At 42.8% G+C, this 17,171-nt stretch overlaps 1 protein-coding gene across 1 annotated transcript in view; it reads left to right on the top strand.

The window, feature by feature from the left end:
* LOC145390656 (uncharacterized) overlaps positions 1-8,995 on the top strand; it is a 47,091-nt gene extending 38,096 nt beyond the window's left edge. Inside the window, exons 2-3 of the mRNA XM_080265447.1 lie at positions 7,572-8,244; positions 8,905-8,995. Of these exons, the coding sequence (XP_080121573.1) occupies positions 7,572-8,244; positions 8,905-8,995 (764 nt within the window). The remainder of the gene's footprint in view (positions 1-7,571; positions 8,245-8,904) is intronic.
* Positions 8,996-17,171: the final 8,176 nt, after the last annotated feature.

Below are 17,171 nucleotides of genomic sequence, written 5' to 3'. Positions count from 1 at the left end.
CCACAAACAGATCCTTACAAAAACCATTAAAACATTTAAATCAAATATCCACAGCCTAATAATTTATTAGGCTGTGGATATTTGATTTAAATACTCTGTTTTCATGATTTTTTATATTTTGTAAAGAATTACATATGCTATTGTATATCTATATTGAATTATTAAATAAATTGTCTTGACAAGACAAGAGAGAGAGAGAGAGAGAGAATGAATACGGGGATGGCAAAAGAGCGTCCCTTTGAGTGAGGAGATAAGGCATAAACTTCGTCCCTCTTCTCTCCCTTATTCTCTATTCCTTCCCTCCTCTCTCTCTTATTCTCCATTCCCTCCCTCCTCTGTCGGAAAGAGAGAGAGAGAGAGAGAGAGAGAGTTGATGATACAGTAATCACGTGATCTTTGCCAATGCCTTGGTAAATATAGGCTGTTTTTCCCGGACAGTGACTTACTGTACCTCAGTCACCGTGGGTGGTGGGCAGGTTGCTACTTTAGTAATTTATTTAATTATACCAATATATATTTTACAGTAATTCCTACAAATATATGCAAATGATTTGTGCTAGCTTTGCGACGTTGCACAAGCTAAATATTAGATTGCGCACTTGTACAAATTACAAATAATAGAAAATAATAATAATAAATAAAAGTAAGTAAGCAACGTTGGGTCTGGTTAGTACTTGGATGGGTGACCGCCTGGGAACACCAGATGCTGTTGGCATCCCTACGTCAAGTGGGGTTGGTGGAGGATTAGTGCCCCTCCCTGTAAAACAATTAACTCTAAGCCCTTGGCCACTCTGTCTGGGATACATGGCGTCTGGCAATGAATGAATGAATGAAAAGTAGGTATGCTGTTTTATTTAAATATCTCAATATTTTTCAGTAATTCCCAAAAATATATGCAAATGGTTTGCACTTTGCGACATTGTCTATCTATCTATCTATAGCCCGACGCCCTAATCCCGCAAAGGGTGGCCGCAGACAAAACGCCTCCAAGTCGCTCTGTCACCCGCCATTTGACTACCCTCCCCCCAACTCACCCCCCCTCCCTCATATACCTCTCAACTCCATCCCTCCACCTCATCCTTGGTCTACCTCTCCCTCTCCCTCCTCCCACCTCACCCACATACACCCTCTTAGTCAGTCTTTCATTCTCCATTCTCTCCACATGTCCAAACCACCTCAGTGTATTTCTCCTAATCTTCTCAACCACATCCACATCCACCCCACAGCGTTCCTTCACTTCTTCATTCGTCAACCTGTCCCTTCACGTCACTCCACATGCTCCTCTCAAGTAACTCATTGTGCAAGCTAAATATTTGTCAGATTGCGCATTTGCGCATGCGCAAGGTAGTGAACTGTGGATTGCGCTTTGCGCTTGTGCAAGGTCCTTCTTCGTTTGCGCTGCCCACCACTGCTTACCACACACTGCTCCAACCCACACACTGCCTCAGCACGCACTGTATCAACACACACTGCCTCACCACATACTACCTCAACACACGCACATCCTCAGCACACACTGCCTTACCACACACTGCCTCAACACACACTGCCACATCACACACTGCCTCAGCATGCACCTCATTAACACACATTGCCTCAGCATGCACTCCCTCAATACACACTGCCTTACAACACACTTGTCTCACCACACACTACTACACCACACACTTCCTCACCACACACTGCATCAGTACACACTGCCTTACCACACAGTACAGGTAACTCGCACGGAACACGATCTCACGGAACGCGCTCGCAATTATACACGGTAAGGGCTGGGATACATATAAGACAACGTAAGATTAAAAAACCATTATGAAAACTACAAATTAACACAGGAGAGGCCTTTGAAAGATCAAATCCTCGAACGTCACCGCAGCGCGCGGTTTGTTTTGATTACGTGACGATCTAGGCGGGAAATTATTCAGTGAGTGAGACATTCCCGAGTACAGTAGCACAGTATTTGTAAGTTAAATATTTACAGTACTGTACTGTTCTGGTAAGTTTATGTGCAACTTAAAGTACTATTAAATAACGTTAAAGCAAGAAATAAAGTCTTATAACCAGTTTACCTGATAGGCGTCAGAATATTGCCTTTTTTATTTGTTCGTTTTTTCCACAATACTGTTCAGTATTTGTAAGTTAAATATTTACTGTTCTCGTATGTACTGTACTTGTAAGCACTTAAATAAAGTTAAATCATTAAATAAAGCCTTGTAACCAGTTAACCCGAATTATATGATTACCCATGATCGGCGTCGGAATATTGCCTTTTTTGTTTGTTCGTTAAACTCTTACTGTACTGCTTTTCTACAGTACTGTATTTGTAAGTTAAATATTTACTGTTCTGGTATGTACTTGTAAGCAATTAAAGCATTAAATAAAGCCTTGTAACCAGTTAACCTGATTTATATGATTACCCATGATCGGTGTCGGAATATTGCCTTTTTTGTTTGTTCGTTAAAGACTTATAATAAAAGAAAAATACATTTTTGTCTTGGTATCTTTACCTATTTGTTCAGGTTTGCTGTAATGGTTTGGATCATTTGATGCAATGCAACTTGTAGAAAACTGTTAATAAACTTTCGGGAAGTGAACGAAAATCTGGGACATGAGACTGATCTTGACTTCACCCTCTCAAGTATCATCTGTCAGTTCACCACCTGCTGTCATGATGAGTGGATGTACGATTTTTTCACTCGTGGCCATGCCTAACCACACATAGGTACACCCATTATCTCAGCCCAGACAGTAAATACAATCTTTTTCCTCCCTTGCAAAACACAAACAACCACCCTGTTTACGAGACAGCAATATATATTGTGAAAATAACAAGGTAAAATGATAAAGATGAACGTAAAATGATAGAGAAAGATGAACATGTTATGACGGAAGAAGTACGTTTTCCCCGTCTGTAAACGTATTTATTTCTGCTTTGTATCTGTATTCGTAATAATTAGACTTATCGTTAGTTCTGAAACTGCATTACGATTCTATTTTTAGCCATTCTCGTGGTGTGGGAGCTGGAAGTTGTGACACAACTTCCTTATTGCTAATCGGACTGACCCTCCACTTTATTCTCCCGTGGCAGAGTCTAGCCTTGGAGGACGTGCAGTTTTCTCATTTAGGACTGAAAATTCAACTCTTGCTCCCTTTTCCAAGCATGGGCACAACGATAACGTAAAAAATAACTCGAAACTACCATAAATATATATCAAAAAGGTGAAAATGTATTCATAACATTTTTTTTTTTCAGCCATTCCTAACAGATTATGTACTGAAATCATTCGATATCACAGTACTGCACTTCTAAGTTAAATATGTACTGTTCTGGTATGTACTTGTAAGTTAAAGCACTGGTACCAGTTAACCTGATTTATATGATTACCTATGATCGGCGTCGGAATGTTTCCTTGTGTTTACGTACAGTATTTGTGTGTTGAAGTTTTGCTCTGGAGTACTGTAATTGTGAGTTATAACATTAAATAAACCTTCTAACCACTTAAAGTGCTTTCTAGTGATTACCAGTGACAGATAACAGCAAAACAACACATTTGGGGGGTCTAGGGAGCAAAATACGGAGTAGTTTAAATATACGCGATTTCGCACCTAACACGGCACGGTAGGAACGAAACCCACGTGTTCCGTGCGAGTTACTTGTACCTCTTCACACACTGCCTCAGCACACACTGACCCAACAGACACTGCTAAACACACACTGCTAAACACTCACTGCCTAAACACACTGCATCATCACACTCTTTTATCACAAACTGCCACACCACATTTGAAATACCACGCATTGCCTCAACACACATTGCCTTAACACACACACTCCCTCACCACACACTGCCACACCACATGTTGAAATACCACACTGTGAAACACCACACACTACCTCAACACACACTACCAAACCACATACTGCCACATCACACACACTGCCTCACCCTGCCTCACCACATGCTGCCACACTTCACACAGACACAATACACACTGCCTTACCACACTGCCACACCACAACACACACTGCTTTACTGCATTCTGTCTCACCAGTTAATGCCTTGCCACACACTGCATCAGCACTTGCAACCTCACCCCGCATTGCCTCAACACACACTGCCACGTCAGACACTGCCTTACCACACAGTGCCACACCAGACATTACCTCACCACACACTGCATCACCACACAGTGCCACAACACTGCCTCACCACACACTGCCTCACAGTGCTGTCTTACCACTCACTGCCCCAACACACACTGCGATACCACACACTACCATACCACACACTGCCTTACTGCACACAGCCTCACCACAACCTGCCATACTACACACTGCCTTATCACAATGCCTCAATATAGTGCCCAGTCACACACTGCCACACTATACATTGCCCCAACACACACACTGCCACACCACACACTGCCATATCACACACTCCCTCACCACACACTGCCTTAACACACACTGCCACACCACACACTGCCACTCCACACTCTGCCACACCACACATTGCTTCACCACATACTTCCTCAACACACACACTGCATCATCACACACTGCCTCAACACATGCACTGCCTCATCACACGCTACCTCAATACACGTACTGTCTCAACACACACACACGCTGTCTCAACTCACACTAAAACAATACACACTGGCTTAACACACACTCCCTTATCACACACTGCCTCAACACACTGCCACACCACACATTGCCTTATCACCATTCAGCCAGAACTGTGTGTGTGTGTGTGTGTGTGTGTGTGTGTGTGTGTGTGTGTGTGTGTGTGTGTGTGTGTGTGTTTTTATCTAATTGTATCTTTACAGGAATGAGTCAAGCTCGTATTGTCCTATGCATTAACCATTTTTATCATACATGTCCTTAAATTTATTAATTATTTTGGCACACACTGTTTCATTCAGCAATGCATTCCACTGATCAGTTGCCCTGTTTGGGAAACTAAATTTCCTTGTGTCTCTGTTGCCTCTCTTTTTATGCAGTTTTTTGGAGTGTCCTCTTTCGGATGCCTCCCCATAGGTTATATATTCATTTATGTCTATTTTCTCTTTCCCTGATATGGATTAATATAGTGTTGGCAGATTCAGTTTTTGTAGTCTTTCTTCATAGCTTAGATCCCTTTAGCTTGGTACCCATCTTGTAGCAGCCCTTTGAACTTTTTCAGTCTTATCTATGTGTTTGTTGAGATGAGGATTCCAGACTGCTGATGCATACTCCAGGGTTGGTCTAATGAATGATATTATCTTTCTCAACATGTCTTCATTTATGTATGTAAACGCTATTCTCATATTTGCAAGCAGTGTATACATATTCTGTACCTTCTCACTGATGTGGTCAGCTGGAGATAGTCTTTTATTGATAATCACTCCTAGGTCCTTCTCTGTTTCTGATGTGTGTGGGTTTTTACTTCCTAACTTATAATCCTGATCTGTTTTTTTTCCACTTTTACCAAGGTGGTGACCATCATCCACTCACTTGATGTAGTGCTGCCTACTTCTTCCTTAGCAATAATCATTCTTTTTCTGTGCCTGCCCTCCTCTCTTCCTATTTCTCCCATCTTTCCTGTCACTACTTAATGCTTTTCTTTCCGTTACAGGTGGCTTTACATTGAGTGACAAGCCAAATGGTTTCCTGTAAGCCAAGAAACCATTTACAACGCTGGGTGGTAACCATATAACCAAACCATACGTGCTCCCTATGTGTCAAGTGGGTTGGTGGAGGGTTATTGCCCCTTCCTGTAAAACAAATAACTCAGAGTCAAATGGCCACCCCGTACGGGATTATGGCGTCTGGCAATAGATAGATAGATAGATAGATAGACCAAACTTGATTGCATGTGTGTGTGTGTGTGTGTGTGTGTGTGTGTGTGTGTGTGTGTGTGTGTGTGTGTGTGTGTGTGTGTGTGAGAGAGTGAGTTGAGTGAGTGAGCAAGCATGTGAGTGAGTTTCTCTCTCTCTCTCTCTCTCTCTCTCTTCGACAGTACAACAGCAGCAGGTCATATTCAAGGGAAGGATATGGACCTAGCAAAACAGTTGTCTGCATTAATAATTTCCCACATACAATTATTAACCCTTTCAGTGCAATTAGTTTTGTTTTTGTTTTTTTTATATTCAGCACTAAACAGTTTTATGCAGCTCAGGAAAGGCCTCTCATACTGAAGGAATTAATGAAGCCTGAGTTGAATTCCTCCTTTTTGAAAAGTCTCTCCTAATCTGAATAATATTAGCTGGGGACAGGAAGAAAAATAATAATACGTCTTTGGACAGAAGAGGTTAATCTTAGTCTTTTTCTTCATCCCAAAGCCACAATGTTCCTCTTTACAACCTCACTTTATTTTTACAGCCTTCATTTTTACAGCTTTCTGCAATCATCCTTTTTACTATGTTTCTTCCTCTTTAGCTCCACCTGTGTAAATTGTGACTTAACAGTTTCACCGAACGTCATATTTAAAACATGCCATGATGTCTAGGTGTTTAGTGCTGATGACCTATTCACACTGTGTAGGAAGTAGGGTTGTAGACATCATGGGCAGGAGAGATTTAATAACACCAAAGTGTCTGGCAACTGCGGTTGGTACCATTTTTCCACTTACATAATTATATTCTTGTGTTAGCTAGATGACTTTCTTTAGACAAGGTTAATACCTGGAGCTCAGCAGCATGTAAGAAAATTAAAAGATGTAGATCTCTGTCCACTGAGTTATGAGTTACTTTGCCATATAATGAATAATATCAAGTATTTACCTGTGATCTGGAATGTTATCTTTACATGTTGTGTATAAATGAAATGACAGTTTTGCCCTTACCAACCTTATCTGCTGACACAGTCACATATAACTGGCAAGGTTTTAACCTTCATAGTGTGTGATCACATTTCTGAGCTAGGTCAGGTCCATAACAGCAGCTTTGAAACAGCAACTTATATCTTGCAGGTAGAGTGGCAAGGGGAACAGTGAAAACCAATGCTTCTAGAATTCCACTGTCTGCTCTCCACACCAGCTGATGTGGACTGCTGACAGTGGGCTGAGCCAGGACCCCAGTACAGATGAAGTTGACCCACAAGAAGGTTAACATTCCGCCACAAACACAAGCTACTGCCACCACCTGACAGGCTCTTGAAGGACTGTCCTGTGTATGACAAGTTCAGCACCAGACCTTGTAGCTTAACATGGATCAGTGCAGGTCATTGTTTTATTAGTGAATGAGTATGTCAGCATATTGTTGTGGTGAGGGAGGCTAGTGTGGTACAGCAGGCAAGAACTATTATACTGTACATATACACTTATACTGTGCCACTGGAAGTGTTGCCATGGATGCCCAGCTACAGGAAGGATGGGGTGGGATGGCCAGTGGAAGTGTTGCCCTGGATATGCAACTACAGGAAAGTTGGAGTGACATGACCAGTAGGGAGGATGCTCAGTCTGGGTCAGAGACTGAGGCCGAGGGAGGGTTATTGGGTATGAAAAAGATGCACAAATGTGAGGAATGTGGCAAGGAAGTGATGAACATTAAAATGCACAGACTGGTTCACAGTGGTCAGAGAGATTACGAGTGTGAGGAGTGTGGGAAGCAGTTCAGTAGAAAGGGTCATCTTAATATACACACACGTACCCATAATGGCGAGAGAAACCAAAAGTGTCATGTGTGTGGGAAGACATTCACTCAAAAGTCCCACCTGAACAGGCATTTCAAGGTTCACACAGGAGACAAAAGATATGAATGTGACCAGTGCGGTAAGGCATTTGCAGAGAAAAGTCACCTCATGCAGCACCAGGTTGTCCACACTGGTGCCAGAGACTATCGGTGTGAAGAGTGTGGTAAAAGCTTTGCTCAGAGAAGGAGCCTCACCACACATGCACTCTTGCACACAGGTGTGAGGAATTATACCTGCGACCACTGTGGTAAGGCATTCACTCTGAAGTCCGCTCTCAGATCTCACACTCGTGTCCACACGGGAGAGATGGTGTGTGAATGCAGTTTATGTGGCAAGAAGTTCAGTCACAGAAGCAATCTCCGGAGCCATATGTACACACACACTGGTGAGAAGAAGTATCACTGTCCAGAATGCGGCAAGGGGTTCAATCATAAGGTGTGTTTGGAGGACCACCAGCGACACCACATGGAAGGGGAGGCAGACCTGGAGTGTGCCCAGTGTGGCAAGAAATACAAGTCAACAAGTGGCCTGAGAGTACACCTTCTCAAGCACAAGCAACTGATGTGAGTGGCATGGTTATGGATCGTTATATGCTTTAATAGAGTACTTTTAAACCCTGCAGTCCAGTGACTTTTTAAAATTTTATTTATCCTATTACCAGCTGATTTTATTCAGCTTAGGAAGGATCTCCGTTAGTGAAGGTGTTGAAAAATAATCCCTCCTATCTGAAAACTCTCTCCCAAGCTGATTACAAGAGACTGGAGATTGGAAGAATAAGATAAAAAACATGTCATGGGACTGATAGGGTTAAAAGACACTTGCACGTGTACACTGTAGGAATTTCAGATGGTAATGCACTGTAGCTAGTGTTATAGTTTTGTAAGTGAAAATGGATCACATACACTAGGTTATTTATACATTATTTATTTATTTATATATTTGTAAAAGAAAGTCAGTTACCAGTGCAGTACACTTTTTACTGTGAAGTACATTCTTGTTACATTTTATAAACACTGGCCCATCACACACACACACACACACACACACACACACACACACACCACTCACTGGCTCAGTGGTAGTGTTCTCGTTTGCCATCTGGTAGCCGGGAGTTCGCGCCTCTAAGGTTGTGAAAAGTTTCACTGACGAAGTGGGTTGTTACTGTCCCCCTTGAGCAAGGGGACAGGTATGTGCATGTGTAAAGGTCACAGCCTTGCCCTTAGATCGGACTATATGAACTCTCAGTTCCCATTTGGGAGGGCAAAAGCTGACGATCATGACCATCAAGTGATCCTGACCAACCCGATGAATTAGACATTGGCAGTATGACGAAAAGTAATTGTTGATAAACTTCAGGAAAATTATATATTGTTGATCAGCAACTCAAAATTTAGAGTAAAACTGATATGTAAAAGGGAAGATTAGAAAATGAAGTTATTAAGAGTGCACAGAATAAAAAGTGGTGAGAGACACAGTGGAGAGAAAGATACGTGTAACCATATGCAGTACATCCCCCTAATACACCCTTTTCTGGGCAGCAGAGGACGTCGCGTACTAGGAATTTGTGTACTCTGGATACATAAACTTATGGGAAAAATTACATATGGGCAGCACCCCCCTTCATGGTCAACCCTTAAGACGCCTTTCAGACCTAAGTACTGTGTTGTACTATACAGGGAAACTATCTAAGACATATTACCTAAGATAAAGTAAACCAGCAAGATTATGGCATTACTAGGTAAATCAACAAGGATATGGCTTAACTAAACCAACAAGAATATGGCTGCTCACCTTTACCCAAGAGGACAACAGGCGTGATGGAGGTAAGAAGAGGATCCGAGGCAGGATGAGGCACCTAGCATGCATCACCCACCACACCACCCAACACACCACCTTCCTCACCACTTTCGTCACCAGCACTTTCAACACTTTCACTACCTAATGCACTCACTTCGTTCATAAACCCTTCAAAGTCTATTTCTGACACCTCAGACATCGAATCAGCCTCTTGATCCACCTCAGGATATGGCTCTTCTGATGTTGAAGGGAGTGATTCCTCACTTTGTTCAAGCTGAAGGTAACGGGTAATGAGTGTTTGCTTCCGTCTGTTTACTTCTTGGTTGTGCTTGTCGGTGTAGTAGCGGAAGGTTCTGTCCAGTGAAGACATCTCCTCCATTCGCAAATGTGAGTGTTCGATGTCCTTGAATTCTTCCTTGAATTTATCAAGGGCACACAATACCTGGGTGATCTCCATCATGGTTTAATCTTCACTCCTCATCACTGGTGTTGCTGGCTTTTCTGCTGCTATCTACTGTTCAGCGTGGGCAGAGCATAGGCAACCATTATTGCTTCTTGGGGGTGCAATGTTGCATACTTAGGGTAACCCAGGATTTGGGCCACTTTTCGCTGCCCGTCGCCTACAAGGAGTTCAATTTGCGTACTAATACAAAATACACTAAAAAAAGAAATAAATAAAAAATAAGGTCCTCACGTACAAGGGGGATCGCGTACTCAGAACTCGCGTACTGTGGGGATGTACTGTATATAGTGATGATAAGAAAAAACAGAAAGCAAACAGTAGAAAGAGATAGAAAGGGTTAGATGGACAATGAGAAGCAGTAATGAAGAGAGAGATGGGGAGCGAGAGATAGATGAAATTAAGGGGAGACAGGTCCAATAAGAGTCAGATTGAAAACAGAAAGAGTTGCTGAGGAAATTTTATATAAAGGTTCCTTGTGGATAGAACACTGTTGAAGAATGCAGCTAAAAAAAAATGAGAATGAATGAAGAACAGATTTTTTTCCTTTTATTTATTTATTTTATATATATATATATACTGTATATATATATATCAGTTGGCATGAGCATCAAGAAGTGGTATAAAAAAAAAAAAAAAAATGACACAAAAGGGATTAAGGCAGTGGACAGCAAAGGAAATAGTTAAGGTAGGTGAATTGCATGACCTCAAAATTATATACTGTAATGTGGACTAGTTTATAACCAAGAAAACAAGCTCAGAGATTACATTAAACTGAAGCTGGATGTTATATGTCTAACTGAAACTAAATAAATAGCCAGATCAGCATAAAGGTACTGTGCTCAAAGACATGCAGCGCGTGCCGGAAGAACAGGGAATGAAAATTTGTAAGACGTGTGGGTATGACTAAAATTTAATACTGTACTGTAATAATAATAGTAACAACAACAAGGAGGGTAAATCTTGGTGCTAACAAAACAGAAGTGTTGGAGTGGAAATGCAAGAGGAACATGATGGAAACTTAGGCCGCTTTCACACGAGGCCACCGGTAGCCGCCACCAGTGGCCTCAGTTAGTTGCCTCCCATAGTTTTCAATGGAGCCTTTCATACAAGGCCACTGCGGTTGCCCGGCCGACAACCAGCTCCCGGCGGTGGCTCACTCGTGCAACTAGTGTCCGCCACTGGCGGTTGCTTCCACTCGCTGTAAAGCATTTTTTCAAATCGGAGCATTCATACGGCGCCACCAGTTGCCGGCCCCTTCACAGTGGGCCACCAGTGGAGGCCATCGGAGGCAGCCACCAGTGGCCTAGTGTGAAAGCGGCCTTAGATATAGCTAGTTGTAATGTACTGTATACGCCTCCTCAGATAAGAACATGGAGATGAGAGGAATATGAACATCTGATGAGATTCCTTAAATGAGTTAGCAGAGTTGTCTAGAAGAAAGAACAAAATGGTGTTTAGTGGAGATGTCAGCTGCAAGGAGGTAAATTGGGAATGAATGAATGCAGGGGTTAGTGGAGAGTTACTGTGGAACAGATTAATGGATTTGGTGTTATAAATCATGCTAACTCTGAATCTTGAGGAAAATACAAGAATTAGAGGGAACAATGAATCATCATTGTTGGACGTGGTACATACTAATGATCCTAGTGATGTGCATTATATAAGTTATCATTGGCCCCAGGAGAAAAGGTATCACTTGGTGGTTGAACTAGCAGTACTGGGGAGAGATATGAGACGAGAAATATACATCATAGACTTAATTTTGGAAGGTCAGATTTTAACACCCTAAGAGAGTATATTTGAGCCATAAACTGAGGAGGTATGGAAATGACCAACAGCATCCATGAGAATTGAGTTTTGGTGAAAATTTATGATGAGGGTATAAATAAACATGTCCCATAAATGCTGTTAAAATGGAAAAGAAAACTGATGGTTTAAGGTACCGTAATTACCAGCGTGTAAAGGCATTGGAAGCAAGGTAAGCAGATATTGAGGGAACATGGAATGAATACAAGGAGGCAAGAAATGGCTATTGTATGTAAAGATTCGAAGCAAAGAAGAAATCAAATATGATAGGGATATAGTGACTAAAGGTAAGTTGGAATCAAAGTTGTTTTATAGATATGTCAGGAGCAAAATGGAGACAAGGGATAGCATAGTGACACTGAGATGTGGGGCAGTGATAAAGGAAAAGGATGAGGAAATGAGGTAGGTAATGAAGAAATGTCAACAGTTACTATACAGTACATCCCCACAGTTCGCGAGTTCTGAGTACGCGATCCCCCTTGTACGCGAGGAGCTATTTTCTGTTTTATTTTAGTGTATTTTTTATTAGTACGTGAATTGAACTCCTTGTAAGCGAGACGGGCAGCGAAGAGTGGCCCAAATCCGGGGGTTACCCCGAGTACGCAACATTGCCCCCCCCAAGAAGCGATAATGGGTAAAGGTGAGCAGCCATATTTTTGTTGGTTTAGTTAAGCCATATCCTTGTTGATTTACCTAGTAAAGCCATTTTCTTGCTTCCTTTTTCTCTCTTTCACTTTCCATGTTCCATCATTCCCCTTCACCATGCTCTCTCATCCCCACTCCCACTCTCCCACAGCTTCTCCTCCCCCTTCCCTCTACACTCAACATCTCCCCCTTTCACCATTCCTCCTCTCTCCTACTCCCTCTTTACCCCCACTTCCTACCTCCCCCTATCCCTCCATTATCTTAGGTAATATGTCTTAGGTAGTTTCCCTGTATAGTACAATACTTAGGTCTGAAAGGTGTCTCAAGGGTTGCCCATGAAGGGGGGTGCTGCCCATATGTAATTTTTCCCATAAGTTTGTGTATTCACAGTATGCGAATTTCTACTACCCGACATCCTCTGCCGCCCATATAGGCGCATATTAGGGGGATGTACTGTATAATTGTAATGGAAGATGAATGTATAGAACTTGATAAAGTGAGGACATCAGCTAGTTGAGTAGTAGTTGACAGAAACAAGATGTTGCAACTGATTATGTAAACAGATGCAAGAAAAGCAATAGGACCAAATTGACTCTGAAAGAGCATGCAGATCAGTTGGTGAAGTTGGTTCACAACCAGTATCTCTCTGTTATCACATGCCGTAATCATGAAAGGGGTGGCCACAAATGAATTACCTCCATATCACCTTGTCATCTGACATCAGGCTGCCCTTTCACCACCTCACACCTCTGTCTCTCATATACCTCTCCACCCTGTCCCTCCATTTCATTCTTGGTCTCCCCCTCCCCCCTCCGTCTCATTCACTCACACTCTCCTTGTCAGCCCATGTTTAGAGTACAACTCTAATGTGTGGGGTGGCTCCCCACATACACCTCTTCAACAAGGTGGAGTCAAAGGCTTCTCTTCTTATTAACTCTCCTCACCTTACTGGCTTGCCACACTGTTGTATCTTCATCTCTTTTCTGTCACTACTTCAATGGTCACTGCTCCTCTGCACTGTGTGCTTCCATCCCCCCTCCTAACCGACAGGCACCTAGCATCCATCTAGCAGCAGTAAATTCTTATCCCTTTTCCATCCAGCTCTGTAATGCAAAAGTTAACCGTTACTCCCAATCCACCATGTATGCAACAGGTCAACTCTGGAACTGTGTTCCACTGTCTGTATTTTCTACTCCCTGTGACCTTCAGTCTTTCAAATGCAGCGTGTCCAGGCATGTTGAAATGAACCGATCTCTTTCTCTCTCTCTCTCTCTCTCTCTCAAGGGAATGATTTGCAGGCTTCTAGCTTTTGGTTCCTTCTCCCTTGCATTTAAAAAGAAATAAAATCTCCACCCTCTTCACTTGGTCAAATCATTTCAGAGTATGGTATTTCCAGTGGTTTCTGGCACATCAACACCACAATGCTCCTTCACCTTCTCATTTGCCCATCTGTCTCATCATATAACTGTACATGCTTCTCTTGGATAGCAAATTTCCACTGCTTTCACTCTTGATTTATGTTCTTCCAACAGTGTCCAAGCTTCACTCTGATATGTTTGATAATCACAGTACCTGTACTGTACTGGTATGCAGTGACTTGTATACTTCCATGCTTACCTCCTGATTCCTTATTACTGCTACCAGTGATCCTGCAAACTTTCTTTCCTGTTGTACAGTGTCATGCACTTTATCATCCAAACTTCCATCCTTACTCATCACACTTGCTACCTAAATACTTGAGGGCATTAGCATTTTCCATTTCCTGACCATCCAGCTTGACTGCCATTGTAACTTCATTCATTGTACTGTATTATTAAATGCTCATTTACAGAGAAGGATTGCCACTGAAATGGAAAAGTGCACCTGTAGTGCTGATCTATAGAGGTAATGGAGGAGACTGGTTATATCAGGGGGTTTTAACCTTTTTACTTGTCCAGACCCCCAGTATATTGTCCACAATGTCCCCATACCCTCTTCGCCAGACTGTTGAAATCATCATCATCACCAGTCCTATTAGGCACCAGTATGACTTCAAAAGATGCCAATAGCTTGGTTTTATGTAACATATAGATAACTAATAACAGAACAGGAAAGAAAATTATTAGGATTTAATCCTATATATTTCCTTGTGGAAGAATGGCAGATGATTATATTTTTTTTTTTCAGAGAATGAGTCCCATACCCCCAGGTTTTTGTCCCCATACCTCCAAGGGGTATGGATACCCCCGGTTAAGAACCCCTGGGTTATTTGAATATGTAACAAGTTATATATATATATATATATATATATATTTTGCCAAACACCTCAATCCTGTTAAGGGTGGCCACAAACAAAGCACCTCCATGTTGCCCTGTCCAGTGCCACTTCACTGCCATGCTCCTAGCTCACACCCCCCTTTTTCATATACCTCTCCACTCCATCCCTCCATCTCATCCTCAGCCTCCCCCTCCCTTTTCCCCCCCTTCATCTCACTCGCATACACTTTCCTCGTTAGTCTCTCGCTCTCCATCCTCTCCACATGGCTGTGTTCTGGAAACAGGAATAAGTGGCAAAATACTAAGCTATGAATACAAAATGAGAAAGAATTATGGTAGTAAATGGAAGGAGGAGAAACATCTAGGAGTGACCATTCAGGATGATAGGATGATCTTTCACTAGAGAATCTTGTAGACTAAAGGCTAACATAAGAGTGGCTTTCAACTACAGTCAGTATATGGATGAGGAGATAGTAAGGTTGGCAATATTGCCCATGATAACACTGAAACTAGAATGTGCAGCTGTGGTATGGTCACCCTATTTAAAGGAGTGTATTAAAAAATTGGAAAAGATGCAAATGATGGCCAGATGATGATCCCAGCTTGAGGGAAGTGTGCTGTGAAAAGAGACTGAAAAAACTGAAGTTACCAACCTAAAGTGAGGGAAGAGGTTTAAAGAAGTTAGAAAACTGGAAAAAAGTGGACAGAGGAGACTGTTTGTGATAGATCATGGAAGGACAAGATGATATGAATATAAACTGAAGAAGAGTAGATGCCTAAGTGATGCAGCAAAAATTTAGTTTGCATAATACAATTGAAAGCATTTAGAACAGTTTGGAATAGGAGGTGGTGTAAGCCAAGAACATCCATGTGTTCAAATGTAGCTTGGATAACTGTAATTACAGAGCCAGGACAACTTGCATTTAGCACAAATCTTGTATACCATAGCTGAGTAAACAGACACCCAGTGTAAACAGTCTTGAATGTTACAACAACTTTTCTTTTGATTTTGCATGTGAAATCTTTGACAGTGGAACGATGTGGCTTCTCTAAAATGTAAATTTTTCAGTGCCTTGCCAAGCACTTTAATTGTTTTGTTGTCCTTTAAGTTCTTTATACAGAAATTAAATTCAGATAGTTTATCTTATGGTAGCTAATGTAATATAGGAGTTTAATGTGGATTCAGTGAGATTAACTGGAACTCAGTATTAATGTATATATTGTATATAATATAAATATACTATTTATGATTACATCTTTCTTTCATTTTGTTATGTCCTCATTCCACACTGCCACAGGCTGCAACAGCAGTAAATCAGTGTAGAAAGGATGTTGCCCAGTGAGTTGTTCTTCCTAGAGGCAGCCTTTAGGTGTACAACAAGAGGTCAGCTAGGGCATTGTGCTCGCATGTTAACACAAGCTTCTCACATTCGTTGTCTTTAATTAGCAAATAATTACACTGTCAACTTCACAACTCCAGAGCCACACTAACTGTTATGCTAGTGTTTTTAGGTCGACTTCTCGTCCTAGAGACACTAGCTGCTGAGCTGAGGTTCTCTTTCAAGACCAGAACTAGAATACACTGTGAGAGGAACAGGGCATAAAAACTCGGGTCAACCAACCTTACACGTATATTATCTCACATTCACACAGCACTGAATACAATGTAATTACAAATTAGACACTACACTATACAAGTTCAAAGGCACTGTCTGGACTGGAGGACTCTGTCAGGGCTGCTGAGACCTCAAGCTGTCTATAGATGATGGCCAGGTGTGGGAGGGGTCCCGTCAGGTGTGCCTTCCCTTGGAGGGCACGGGACCACTCTCGGGGGCCGCGTCATCTGGGTTGGGCTGCTGGGCGGCGTGATTAGGGACCTGTTCCTAGTGAGGCCTCGGTGGGGAGTTCGGTACCTAGGACTAGGACTGAATAGGGAGAGTAGGCGCACTTGTCTGCACCCACCCTGGGGAGGGAGGTTGTCATCCAATGGGGCTGGGGAGGTCACACCCCTGGGTTATGGGGGTGCCTCGGGGAATCCGGGGACTGCTGCCTCCCTCGGGTCAGGTCGCCTTCAGGGGTGGTCTGTGACATCCTCTCCCTCGGGGATCCAACAGCCGGTGGTCTCGCCTGGGCGCCGGCTGCACTGCTCGAACCCCTGGGGTCATAATAGGGCCTTGCCAGACCTTCTCCAGGCATAGTTCCTCCTGGAGGCTGCCTCTGTCGGGAAAACAGAAGGGGCAGCCTGCTTGGATGCAGGAGGGGTGGGCCAAGCAAGGGACGATGTCCGGAGGGGAAGTCAGGTGGGGCAAGAGTCAGGTGGTTTCTGGTCTCTCCCTGGCCGTTGCCAAGGACTCAAGGGCAACAGGAGTCAGGCGGCTAGTGGCCGTCCCTCTCATGTCGATGCAGCTAATGGCCGTCACCGGGGAGCGACTTCTTGGCAGGACTGTGGGCGAGGTACGGCTAGTGGCCCTCACTGATGTCTTGTGAGGGGAGGCGTGGCTAGTAACCATCGCCCTGTCCTTT

The sequence above is a fragment of the Coenobita brevimanus genome, chromosome 15 (assembly GCF_032717465.1).
Source record: "Coenobita brevimanus isolate Jiangsu-jjx chromosome 15, ASM3271746v2, whole genome shotgun sequence".
NCBI classification, from domain to species: domain Eukaryota; kingdom Metazoa; phylum Arthropoda; class Malacostraca; order Decapoda; family Coenobitidae; genus Coenobita; species Coenobita brevimanus.
Note: the sequence above shows the minus strand (reverse complement) of the source record. Positions and strands in the feature narration are given on the sequence as shown.